This window comes from Lissotriton vulgaris, chromosome 7 (genome assembly GCF_964263255.1).
Source record: "Lissotriton vulgaris chromosome 7, aLisVul1.2, whole genome shotgun sequence".
NCBI classification, from domain to species: Eukaryota; Metazoa; Chordata; class Amphibia; order Caudata; family Salamandridae; genus Lissotriton; species Lissotriton vulgaris.
The window spans coordinates 769,921,633-769,935,752 of record NC_141695.1 but is presented as its reverse complement, the minus strand read 5'-3'; the positions used below and the strand labels follow the sequence as shown (position 1 = coordinate 769,935,752).

At 44.2% G+C, this 14,120-nt stretch overlaps 1 protein-coding gene across 3 annotated transcripts in view; it reads right to left on the bottom strand.

The window, feature by feature from the left end:
* Positions 1 to 2,583: 2,583 nt before the first annotated feature.
* The window catches only part of DNAI2 (dynein axonemal intermediate chain 2), a 277,331-nt gene continuing 265,794 nt past the window's right edge, over positions 2,584 to 14,120 (bottom strand). For 2 of the 3 annotated variants that reach the window (XM_086928783.1, XM_086928784.1), the window contains one exon: positions 3,205 to 3,350. In XM_086928783.1, the coding sequence (XP_086784909.1) occupies positions 3,345 to 3,350 (6 nt within the window). In that variant the 3' untranslated portion in view covers positions 3,205 to 3,344. Of the gene's footprint in view, positions 3,351 to 14,120 lie in introns of all 3 variants that reach the window. The other variant, XM_086928785.1, reaches the window with a different exon arrangement.

Here is a 14,120-nt window from a genome sequence, read left to right as displayed (position 1 = left end):
CAGCCCTGGAAATCTGGGGTACATTAGGATCAGCTGTGGAATCAGCTCCTGGGCAGGGGACTTGGAACAAAACCGGTTGGCACCTTGACCATCTCACAATTTCTCTGCAGGAGAGTGGTTTAAAACCTAATAGAGCAGACCAAACAAGACTTCTCAAAATAGGCATCACTGAACCGTTTTTTATGAGGTAAGGCTTAAGTCATGAAAATGAATATATCTGCCAGATTTCATATTTGGCATGTTGGCAATAGCGATATCTCTTAATGTTCTTACCATAATTGAATCTTTAATCAAGCCCTTCATTCGGGGTAAATTTTGCCAGGACTTAATATGTCAAACTTCCATGCAGCTACAGAAGCTGATAGACTTTGCTTACCGTGCATGCTCTGATGCTGTAAAGCATCAGGCTACTTACTTCATTTAGTGAAGATATTCCTCCATTGAGACCAGGCACCAGCCTGAACTGCAATTGAAAAAGTCTCCATTTGAGCACCACAGATATGATACATTCCCTTGAGACAAAGGGACATAATCATCTGCTTACAGCTTCCATTAGCTATACGTGGACGTCTGTTGATAGAACAATAGAATATCTTGACGTGGAAGCATCACTGTGGTGAAAAGCTTTGATTAAATAGGCTGATGTGGCTTTCACTGGACTGAATGATTAGAAGCAGTAGTAAAATATATAGAAGACATAATAAGAGAGGGACACATCAAATCATTTAGAGACCTCCAACTTTAGTATGCATTAAAACCATCTAAAACATTGAGGTACGTGCAACTACAACAGAGTTTGAAGGAAATACCAAAGCCTGCTCTTGATAAATTGCCATTATCTTCAGTAAGGAAGTAGCAAAAAAGGTTGAGACAATTCAGGGAATGATAACTGGTCTCTAGAGCACCCTTATAGACCATAGATATAACAAGCTAAATGTTGACATATTTAGCTTAAAATGAAAGAAACGGTTATCTCATGCTTTTGCTGATGAGGAATGGGTGAAAATATTACAGCAACAAAGGACAGGCCTTAGAGAAGCAAAACTGAAGCATACTTGCTTTAAATTATTCATGAATGGCACTGGACCCTAGAATGATAACCAAGAGGCTTAGTAGATAACTCCAACTCCTGGAGATGTTGAGATGTGAAATGTAAAAAAAAAAAACGTGCTTCTAATGGAACACTAGAAACATCCCCGTGGGCACACCTTCCACCCCTCAGTGCGAAATGAGGGTTCCTGATATCGTTTATGGATTTTTTTACATGTTTTATTCACATGCTGTCAGTTCAACTTTCTTTGCTTATTCTTCTTAAACCAATGTCTTTTTTCGGTCATTTATAATCCATCCATCCAATATAATCTCGCTTGTCGCTTCCTCGAGTGTACACTCGAGGAAGCGACAAGAGTGATTATATCAGCTTTCGAGCACACGGAGATACGTTACACGGCAGGATTGGCATTATTGTTCCCTGATGAAGGGCAGGGTGTAATGCCCGAAATGCATTGGATCAGAAATAATGCCGTACTTTGTAAATGAATTGAATGGATTATAAATGACCGAAAAAAGACATTGGTTTAAGAAGAATAAGCAAAGAAAGTTGAACTGACAGCATGTGAATAAAACATGTAAAAAAATCCATAAACGATATCAGGAACCCTCATTTCGCACTGAGGGGTGGAAGGTGTGCCCACGTGGATGTTTCTAGTGTCCCATTAGAAGCACGTTTTTTTCCTTAACTAAAGCGCCTCAGGACGTCAGACGCCACCTGTGGAGCACCCAAACATTTCAAAGAGTGTATAAAGTTGTAAAACACGAAGCAGTGCACTTGCCTCAATCATCCATTGAGATGTGAAATGTGACATCTTACATTCCCAGCTTGACTATTGGACTCAAGTACACAAGACAATGAGGGACTTTAGGGAAGCAGGCATTCCTCTGCCTATGTCACTGATAATCCTCTCTGATGTCATGGATGTAACAGGTATGACGGCACACTGGAGAAGATTATCCGCCCCCCTCTGCAACAGTATCTAAGATATTTTATTGCAGACGTGGAAGTCAATGACACCTGAGACACTTGAAGATAAATTGAGAGAAATGTCAATCTCGGCATGGTATCAGAGATAATCTATTCTACAGAATAAATGACCAAGCAGGTATATTTTAAACTATATGGCACTGTATCATTCACCTACTGACCTAAAGCTATAAATAGTGTAGGACTGATTCTTACAAGTAATCTATCTTCTGATGTACAAGACAGAGATATTTCAGTACTAAGAGGGCTGATGATTTAAAAGAGCCTGCGATAGGGGTAGTAACTTTATATATACGCATTACCCTATAGCTGATTAGGAGGCCCTGAGTGTCTGAATTTTAAGTAGATACAACTTCAAAAGCATACAATTGCTGTTTAGTGTATTAAAATGTATTAAGATATTGTTAATATGAATGCACGTTTCTTATTGACAGTATTTCTCACTACTTGTACCCTAATCGCCACCTTTTCGTCACCCCCCCATTATTTATCTCCACGCCACACTCCTGTGTCCAACTCTGTAGGCACAACCAAACATTTTAGAAGGGTAATACAATATACATTAAGGACTGTTAAACTATTTAAGGTGCCTCATCGATCTACTGGATGTTTTCAAATCCACAACAAATTGGTATACATGCATATATATAAATATATATGTGACAAACGTATTAATAAAGAAATATTTCAAGACAATCACATTACAGAAGAAAACAACCAAGTGCTCCCCCGCAAGGTCTAATTTAAGTGAATGTATCTCACATCAAGAATGTAACCCCTCGTCCTGCTTCTTGTTAAATGCTTTGGTTTATATAACTGCTACACATAAAAAACATGGCATAAACCGTATAAACAGTTAAACAGAGAGTAAAATGCTGCTCATGTCCACTATTGAGAGAGGACAGGGTAATCATGTACTCTTGAGGCTTTGGCACACTCGGCTATGGTAATAAATAGCATTAAACATATACAGGATACAAAAGCAGGTGATATTGTCACTGGGCGAAGAATCTACCTTCAAAAATGTCAGCCTATTCCCCATTTAGTCCCACACCACCACCACCATCAGAGGGATCGAGGATTTTGCTCCCACACAGCCAAGCCAGCTAAATGCATCTGAGAACCATTGAGAAGGGGAGAACACAAGCAAGTCACGTATGTTTGAAACGTCGCAGAGCAGAAGCACATTTTATTTGTTGTGTGAATTACTATAAAAAGCTAAGCATGAAAAAAATACATTGTAAGAAAATAAATTAGTGCTGCGCCGTGTGTACTGCGGGCTATCTCCGTCTGCTCCTCGATGTTATGTCTGCAAATAAAAAATGAGATTTAGAGACCTCTGAGGCAGGGTTTAAATTAAACACAATTTCCAATATTGACTCAATACTGAGTTCATAACTTGCACATGGTTGTGTGCCACCCCTGGAAGATTCACTCTCCTTTGCTGGCATTCACTTCAAGTCTCTCTATTTTGCAGGTGCATTTCTTTCAACAAAACATTTATTACAGTTCACATTTAAGTTCATTATTTTCCTTTTAAACACGATTACTCTTAATTGAAACTTCAAGTTACAACCGAATGTTTATCCCCACTCTGCAACCAGAAAAGCCTATGCATGGACATGATTCAGTCCACTGTATACACATGGCAAGTAATGAACTATTTGTCCAGCACAACTCTTTCCTCTCCATACATAGAACAAGGGCACTCCTACCTCTCTCTAGACACCATAGTGTACCCTATATGTGCATGCAGGCTATTGTTACCTCCCACAAGTGGAAGTTAGGACCACAACCTATACTTCCAATTGGTCAACCGGTGTGCCTTGTCCTTTTCACATCTCCTTAGATAACATCCAACATGTGGGGTGGTACAGCAAGGTTTACCTTTCCTAGAAAACATTGGATTTGTTTTTTTCAAATTCTCACTTGGTCAGTCCTGTGTCACCAGCTCACCCACACCTGGAGGCAATGTAGTGTGGGCATAACATGCAGAGATATTGCTAAATAAACTATTCTGTCAAACGTTAATTGTTAAATGAAGGCACAGGCTACCAGGAGCCTTGTTTGGAGGTAGGTTAAAGTGGGGAGATGACCAACCAAAAGCATTTGCAATGCCTACCACAGTATGGAATTTTGTACCCAATAAAGGCAATTAACCGAGACTGAGAAGTGGATTTTGGTAAAAGTTGCCTATTCCAGTCTGGATGTGAAAAAAACATGGGAGAGCAAGCGGAGACAGGAGCAAAGCAGGAGTAAGAGAACAATAGAAAGAGAATGAGATGAAAGAGGGTGTGGTCGAACAAGAAAGCAAGTGAGTGAGTAAGAGAATCCTAATGAAGGGTCCAGTGTTTACAACTGAGTCCGCAGGCTAGTAACAGAACAATTTGGTAGTCAGGAAAGAAGTTTGATAAGCAGGCTCTTTGAAGCACAATGACAATGAAACAAGGGAAGTATAATTGAGGGAAAAGCTCAAGAGTTTATGATAATCCGAAGCAGAAAAACAGATGACTCCTAGGAGCTGGGCAGAAAATTTATGACATCAAGAATAATACCTCGAACACCGTTTATATGAGTCAAAGACAGACACACCCAACAAAAGGAAACAGAAAGAGGATCACTATGATGGGTTGGTGTAAACTCACACGAAGAGCAGGTCTCACCAGAGTCACCACCATGACGGGGTCGTCAATGGTGCTGCAATTTTTAGAGTGGGGAGCTGGCCAATCAAATCATGTTATTAAAGACATAGGGGATATGTGACAGTCTTTGGAAACACATAAAATCCTGCTGGACGAAAATCATTAGAAGCACATTTGTATTGTTCATTCTCCATCTAAACTCTTTCAAGTGTTATGGGGGTGCTGCAGAACCTCCAGCACCCCATTACAAGCACCACTGAGGGGTAGTAATAATGTAATGACTACTAGTACAAAGAACTGGCCACATATAAACGACTCAGGGCACTAACAAACAACAGCCCTGGTTCATGTATCGGGGAGACGACGTAAGCATTTCCCAGGAATATGAGTGCTATGAACAGAGCTGGTGGTCTTGTAGACTAAGAGAAATGTAAACAAGCATTTACAATGCAATGGTTTTGCCTTTGTTAAAGTTAGAGCTATTGGCATTGCTCTTGACATTATTTTTATTTATGTTTTTTTTTAACAAATAAATGGCATTGTCATTTACAATGCCACTAGCTTTATCTCTCGCAAATGACACACACAAACACACACAGAGCCCCCACACACACACACCGAGCCCCCCCCACACACACAGCCCCCCACACACACAGCCACAAAGAGCCCCCCACACACACACAGCCACACAAAGCCCCCCACACACACAGCCACACAAAGCCCCCCACACACCCACACAGAGCCTTCCACACACACCCACACAGCACAAGCAGGCAACAGGGGCACACGGAGGCACAAGCAGGCAACAGGGGCACACGGAGGCACAAGCAGGCAACAGGGGCACACGGAGGCACAAGCAGGCAACAGGGGCACACGGAGGCACAAGCAGGCAACAGGGGCACACGGAGGCACAAGCAGGCAACAGGGTCACGAAAACAAGCACAAGCAGGCAAAAGGGTCACAAGCAGGAATTGTAATTTAGACGGGGCTGAAGTGGAGAACGGTCAGTAGGGAAGTAGTGCGGCTGGTGCAGTGGTACCAGGCCGAAAGGTGAGAGGGGCTGTCTGCACCCCAGTTTGGACAGTTTCCACTACCTAACAGGGATTGGTGGGAGGGGGGCGTACTTCTTGCTTGCTTTAGGGCTGTTACTTCGGGGACGCAGTGCACGCTCTTGCCTGCTGCCTGCTGCCACCGGGACACGACAACAGGCAGGGAGAGGACAGAGAAGCCAGAGGAACATGTGTAGCCTCAAAAAACAATGCACCAGGCTTATAAGACGGCAGAGCAGCATGTGTGGCATCAAAAAACAATGCAGCAGTCTTACAAGACAGCAGAGCAGCCAGAGGAACACGAGTAGCCTCTAAAACAATGCACCAGACTTACAAGACAGCAGAGCAGTATGTGTGGCATCAAAAAACAATGCAGCAGTCTTACAAGACAGCAGAGCAGCCAGAAGAACACGAGTAGCCTCTAAAACAATGCACCAGACTTACAAGACAGCAGAGCAGCATGTGTGGCATCAAAAACAATGCAGCAGTCTTACAAGACAGCAGAGCAGCCAGAGGAACACGAGTAGCCTCTAAAACAATGCACCAGAGCAGCCACAGGAACATGTGTGCCTCAAACACAAAGGGCTTATTGCCACTAATTACAAACATTTTAATGAAAGATTTTGGCAGTATGGATGCAACAAATAAATAAACAAAAACTTTGTTTTAGACAGACATCAGATCAAGCAGTGGGTCAAAGAATTTGCTTTACAAACTACTATTGTACAGTAGGATCCGCAGGTCTGCGCACATTCACTACAATTATCACGTAGTCCAAGTGCCCCTGACCCGGAGTCAACTGAATTTCTTGAAGTTAAAAAAATCTCAATACTTGAATCACCCACTATTGGAATGTACAAATAACTGTTTACTTTTGTGCAACAATATATTCAATGCAACTCAAAGATCACCATATTTGCAGCATCTATTGTATTTTTAACTCTTGACAATCACTTAAGCTAGCACATAATGTGTATTTGCAGCTCTTAAGCACTGGCAAAATCAATATGCCTCGGCTCTGTGACTGAGATCCATCAGCTTGGTCACTGGCTTTTTGTAATGCCGTACAGTGGGGTAATTTCCCCTCAATGCTGTGCAATATGGTTACAAAACAATAAGTGTGATGACACGACTGACATGTCATTCTGGTGATATGTGTATCACGACCCATGCAGGTACCTTGTCAAAGTATAGAGATTCGGCTTTAGGCAGACTCCTATTGTTGTGTTCTATGTCTGGAAGGAATAACAGAAAACGCACACAGGTACCTAAATACTGGTCAGGTCATGTCACATGATGGGTGAGGCCTACAATATTAGTTTACATGTTTTAAGCCACCCTTAATTACATAGGCCATGCCTCTTGGATAGGATTCCTTGCAGGTCACCCAAAGCACTGCTCCAAAGAGTGACCGAGGGCTTACCTGACCAGGCCTCCATGTTGCTGCATGTAGATGCTTTCCTTGCCTTCACCCGCACAGATCTCCGAAGCAGAGGTATCCACAGTGCAAAGAACCAGACGCAAGTCTGAGGAGGTTGATGGCACCGGATCCACACCATAAATGTACACACAACCTCTCCTGACGTCCTCCAGTAGCCATTCTCCGGCCGACCTAATCAGCGGGAGGAGGGCGGGAACAAACACGGACAGCGGGAGGGGGGCGGGAAAAAGACAGCGGGAAAGTATTTACCTACATTCCACATTAAAGCTCTGTCGGGCTGTTTGTATGATTAAGGTAGACGGCGAACAGCATAATGTACACCTCTGCCAGCAAAGGGAACGCGATGCCCTGCTCCTGAAAGTGGTTCTGTCCTAGCCTGAAAAAACCCTCAATCTTCATCCGTCAGCGAAAACGATCAACAACCTCCCTCACTCTACAGCCCGCTAATGCCCTCAGTTCCGTGGGTACTGAAGGGGCCATGAAGCTGCCTTCTGTGCTTACCACCGCTTGGAAAGCGGGAGGGGGACGGCGGGAGGAGGGACACGGAGAACTTTGAAACTCGGGACTTCCGGCTTGCTTGCAGCCCGGCCGGACCAGATTCGGGGGCGTTCCCGGCTTTTGGCTGACGTCGCGTGACGTCGGCAAAAGCCAAAGAATCTCGGGAACGCCCCCGTGTCTGGTCCGGCATTGACGGACAGGCCCCTCGTCCAATGGCTAGCCTCCATTTATGGAGCTAGCCAATCGGAGGAGGGGGCGTATCCCGACCCACACACACAACTCAAGAGGTTTTTTTGGCACATGCGCAAAGCGCATGGCCAGTCAAAACCTAAAAAGGATGCAATATTTCCTGCTGTGCAAGACTATCTTTCTCAAAACGGAAGACAAACTTTAATTAGTCCAAAACTGCCAGTCACAGAAAGGATTATTTACTTTTCATATAGTAAGACCAGTTCTTTACAAAGGTTGTTTCTTTATGTATAATAGGTTAGTAACAACTCTCCTTAACCAGAATAAGATTATTTTCAAGTATCCCTCTCAGATCGTCTTAGAACGACTATTTTACTTTCAGCAGATCATTCTGCTACATGACACGTAAAATGAGAGAGCATGTGCACTTGGCAGCACAACAGCTATGTATAAAAGAGGACAGCACTAGTACTTCTCAGCAGGGCTGTTGTAATTTCAATTGGACCATAAAGGTAGGAAAGCTGAAAAAAGTTCAGCGTAGAAGCATGGGCATCTCTTAATGGGGGCATATTTTTCTTCGGGTGTATTGGACTGCACAGAAAGCTCTCAGAAGGATCCAATGATGCAATTGGGTAGTAGGAATGCCATATTTTAATTGAGCAGTACTTGCATCCCTCAGTGTTTCTGCTTTACACGTAATGTGACAGCATAAGTACCTTTTGTCAAGGCTTTTATACTTTATTGGGGCAGTGACAGCATGTCTCACCGTGCCGGATGTCCTTTTAATGTGTAATGTTTAAATTGACTTCTTCTCAGCAGGGTGGGTTTAATGAGCTAATACTTGCACCCCCCAGTAGGGCTTCTGTCATTTAAATGGGCAGTAAATGTAGTTCTTAGCAGCACTGCTAGTATTATCATTATTAATTGGGCAATAATGGGTGAAAGGGTCACTGCCAGCACTTCCTAAGAAGACTGCTTTGATTTCACTGGGAGAGTGTCAGCACTTGTCAGCAGGGGTCCTACACTTTAAGAGAACTAAGCCAGCCGCTCGTCTGTTCCGAAATCCCACAGTTTTAACTGGACAGCAGCAGCCCGTCTCGGAAGCGTGGCTCTGCTTTAAATGGGACACCGCCAGATCCAGCACTTCAATGATGGGCTGCCGACCGGACAGGCAGGTCTCCAATGAAATACAGCACTTCACTTCTCAGCAGCAGAGACAAACTACTTGTGGGAATCCCTGGAAAGGGTGCCTTGCGCGTAATGTGACTGTTGGGCGCGTCTCTGCAAGCACTTGTACATTTACTGGAGTGGTGTCATCACTCACTGGACAATTTCTGCCCTGCTGGGGAGGTAGTTCTTACTCAAATTACTCAAATCATAGTAGTACCTAGGTTTTTTATTCCAAGTACTGTCATTTTAACCAGGCCTGTGACTGAACACCTGATTACTATTTACTAGTCAATGGCTATATACTGCCACTGTCCTAACCTCATTCTCCGTATCCCATCCAGGCACTGCAGTGTACCACAGGCTGCACCTACCATGCACACGGTGAGGTAGAAATGGTGTCCATGTAGAGGATAGCAGAAACTTCTGCATTAAACTATACTCAATATTCAGTACACTAGATGGGTACATCAGACATTAAAGGAATACTTAGTTAGAATAATTTAAGAGGGCTCTGGAGGGATGCGTAAATCGTTGATACTGATAGAAAAACTTTTAAAAGTGCCCTCGGCGGATACAAGAGTGCTCGCTCCTCCGGCCCACACTTACTTCTCCTGGCCCTGGTCGCTGTAGCGCGAGACGAAGAGCCCGACCAGCGCCTGGCTCAGGTGGCCCCGGTAGTCCAGCTGCAGGCGGTAGCGCTGCCCGGGCCGCAGCGGCTCCTGCAGCTCCAGCACCAGGTAGTGGTGGGTGGCCGAGAGCCAGCGCCGCTCGATGCCCAGCTCCCGGCCGCGGCTCTCCCCCTGCAGCTCGAGCAGCGCAGCCCGCGTGATGTTCAGCTCCAGGCTGTGCAGCAGCAGCACAGAGCCCCGCTCCTCCGGGCCGCAACGCAGCGTGATGTTCACCTGCCCCGAGAAGGGGAAGTTGCCCTCCGCGTCCGGCTCCAGCCGCGGCCACAGCTCCAGCTCGTAGTGCTCGGGTACCAGTGACAAAAGGGCGGGGGGGGGGGGGGGGAGGAGACCACGGCAGGGAAAGTAAACAACGGCCGACCTAATCAGCGGGAGGAGGGCGGGAACAAACACGGACAGTGGGAGGGGGGCGGGAAAAAGACCACCGCAGGGAAAGAAAACAACGACCGACCTAATCCTATCCGGATGACGTGGCGGAGGCTCGGCCGGCTGGGCCAATCCCAGCGCGGCCCTGGCTGGAGACACACAGCTGCTTCATTGGGGCCGGATCTCGCATGGAGCTGGGGGGCCAGGGTCGAGTCTCGGCGGCAAACTGCACCAATCTAAATTACTGCCCATAAGGCCCCCTTGGATAGTCCTCAGCCAAGCCCCCTATTTACATTGCTGGAATCAAAGTGCGAGCGGGAGGGGCGACGGCGGGAGGAGGGACACGGAGAACTTTAAAACTCACCGACTGCTTAGGCTTTCATTACCAGGCTCCGGGAGGGAGACAAGACCACATGGAGAGCGGGAGGGGGACGGCGGGAGGAGGGACACGGAGAACTTTGAAACTCGGGACTTCCGGCTTGCTTGCAGCCCGGCCGGACCAGATTCGGGGGCGTTCCCGGCTTTTGGCTGACGTCGCGTGACGTCGGCAAAAGCCAAAGAATCTCGGGAACGCCCCCGTGTCTGGTCCGGCATTGACGGACAGGCCCCTCGTCCAATGGCTAGCCTCCATTTATGGAGCTAGCCAATCGGAGGAGGGGGCGTATCCCGACCCACACACACAACTCAAGAGGTTTTTTTGGCACATGCGCAAAGCGCATGGCCAGTCAAAACCTAAAAATGAAAAGAGGTAACACTTCTACAAATAAGCCACGTCCCTCCCTTAGATATGTACAAATACCGATGTGCCAGAGTCCCTAACTTTGTCGGTACGTGCGGCCAGCTGATTCGAGTTCTGAATAAAGCAGTTTCATCATCCTCATGCAGAATAATGGTGTCCTCCCCTTAGGCCACCTCTAGCAGCCCAAACTGCATCGAACATATGTCAGTATACCCCCTATTCAGTGACCTAAGTTTCATCGAAAAAGCAAAAAAAATATAGCAAACCTACAGTGTGCTTAGAACAAAAGACAGAGATTTCAAAGAAAAATCGTTAGGAGATTATCGTCCCAGTATCCCCAAAACTAAAAACAGCAAAATTAAAGACTGCATGAAACATAGCAAGAGTCACAATTCTCTCCTAGCGCAAACCTGGGATTGCCAACAACAGGATAAGGAGAAAAAATACCATGACCAAATCTTTTCATTTGAGAAATGTGGAGAGCAAGTACACACATAAGAATTTAGAAAGCATAAACAAGTTACGAGATTTATGACATGTTCAAAGACAAAAGTACCCTAAAATAAAATAAGAACTAGCTAGGCAAATATGGGGAAGGGCAAACATCTTCTCCAACAGGGGGAACAGAAACAGGAGATAGTTGGAATCCAGACGGAAATTTCATACCAATTTTAGCGCCGAACAAATAATAAACCACCATATTACCAAAAGCAGACATCTGTGCAAAAAGGATGGCATTGCAGGCGGCAGATCTGGAGGCAAAGCTCTAGGAAAAAGAAAAGACGTTGGGAGCCTCAGGCGGGCGCTGGGAAGACCCACAGATCGTTGGTGAGAATTTCACCAGCACAGATAGTGGACAAAGGTTAAACTCTGTGCGTGCAGAACGCCCTTAAAAAGAAACCTGAACCAGATCTAAAGCAGAAAACATTATTTAATGGCTAGCAACCAGAGTCCAGACACTACACAGAACCTCTTACCGCAGCCTCTTGGAGAGAATGAACAAGGTTTCAGATTTAAATAGACACATGGACCTTTCTTAAAACGTCAGATACCAGTGCAGACTGGACAGATGCTGCATATTCCAAAAAAAACAAATCCTATAACCTGAATATGACATACTTGTACTATGGCGCGAATATCGTTAATCCAAACTTCATACTGGAGAAAACAGTAAGCCTAACAGGCTGAACATCAATAACAATGAAAACTGATGTAGTATGTTCAGGTGCCGATGCTCCGTCCCATGGAAAACAAGCTCAATTTAATAATGTTTGCCCATTTAGATAAACAGTCTTCATAGTAAGAAGCTCTTAATCAAATAATGCTACACAGATGTTTTCACCATGAGAAAAAGAATGTTAAAGAAAAGTAGAAATACGTTGGGTCCTTCGCCAATTGGTAACTTCCATAATCTTTTATCACAAAAGGAAGGGGGTCAGAGCTTTAAAGGTCCAGCACCAAATGTCTCTATCTATTATGCCTCTTAAATCAACAATATGTCTCGATGCAGCAGGTCTGGAATGTGACCCACATACATCTCAAAATAGGTGGTTAAAAACCACCACTATCAACAGCTACAAATTGACCCTGCACCTAAGATGAATAAATATTCGTGTTATGTGATTATCCTGGTATATGACATATAAACAATAACACAATTTATTGAAATTAGAATAGCTTCCCAGAGAAAATGTATCACAGAATCATATGTCTTGTTTGTAGTTAAATAAAGTCCTTTTATTGAAAATCATGTGTTCTTTTAAAAACACTGCACAATTGCTTGCCTACGCGTTTCATCCCACTTGGGACTTCTTCAGGGTTTATGCAAACGTCTGTATCTGCTGTTGATGGTATATGTGACTTTGAGCCAACCTCTACAGCAGCGTTGATAAAATCGTGCATTGATTTTCAAAATTAGCGTAGTCGGTGTTGTATCATTATCCACCAATGAGCTTCAAAGAGCGGTTAGTTATTAAAATCGATTTGGGGATAGCCACTATGTCAAAACTCAGAGTCCCAAAAATTTCTCTTATGCATCCTATTGTAGCAGCTGACAATAATAATAATATATATTGGTAAGAGTCGCCGCGTTATAGATATTGGATCTGTATCCTCAACAGCCTCTATCAAACATCGATAGTCTCAGGTAGCGTGGTAAATCCGAGTATTTTCAGTATGTTCTTAATCCAGATTTTGAGTCTTCAGTATCTATCCGTTCTTCCGATTGTTCTAAAGTGAGGATACAGATCCAATATCTATAACTCGGTGACTTTTAGACTGACTGTGGAAATTGAAAGATTTGATTATGTTGAATGACAAACTCATTAGTTGAGCTATTTATCGTAGCATGTCCCTTACAAATATATGGACTGCAGACCGAGGGATAGCACTTTGAGTTGTGTATAATGGCTTTCGACGGTCTCTGTATACATGTGTGACTGAACAGGGACTTATATACAGTGAAACAATCTACAAAGGGACAAAGCCTCTCAGAGTGGAGTATGGTTCAAAGAGGAGGTAAAAAAGAGAGATCATGGAGAGTGTCAGATGACTGTGGTTAATCGGAAGTGGGCAAAAAGGGGAGTGAGGGGGGGCTGGCAGAACTGAATATGATTTGGACAGGGAAAGCCAGTACAGAAAGGACGGGAGTGAAACAATACATTACAGGAGTTTCTCGTTCCTTATGTTCCATGCTGCTCTTTTATGACTTGTAAGATAGCTCAATTCTGTTCTCGGCCACCCAAGTTGAAAAAGTAACTTCCCTTTTAACTCCATCAGTTCTTGTCCATAATTTTCTTCATTGTGCCCTCTCTGCAAAGATTACAACCTTCAGCGAAGCCACTGCACTTGATGGCTCCATTTAAGGCACAGAGGTCCCCTCCTGCCTCACGGGGGACTTCTAAACTTGTGGGCACTCCTCCATCGTGGTGGGGAGACCATAGACTTTGGGGATATATTAGGCCAACAAAAACCTAAATTGAGAACAGTTGTCATTTCCTATCAGCCCCACAGAGAAAGGAAATCGTTTATGAAGTGTATATTTATAAAATTCAGTTTAATTTAACAATGCAAGATTTGAGAATAATTTGAGAAAAAATATAGGAAGTAATTGTGAGAATGACAATATGGATTGCTTCATAAAATTAAGAATCTTTCCATAAATGGCAACATTGTTCCACTCTTGCTATATATTTTCATTATTGGATACCCTAATCAATAAAGTTGTCAATATCATCAACATATGTTTTAAAATACCAATGTTCATTAAGAATACTATTACGCTGTATGCACTTACTTGA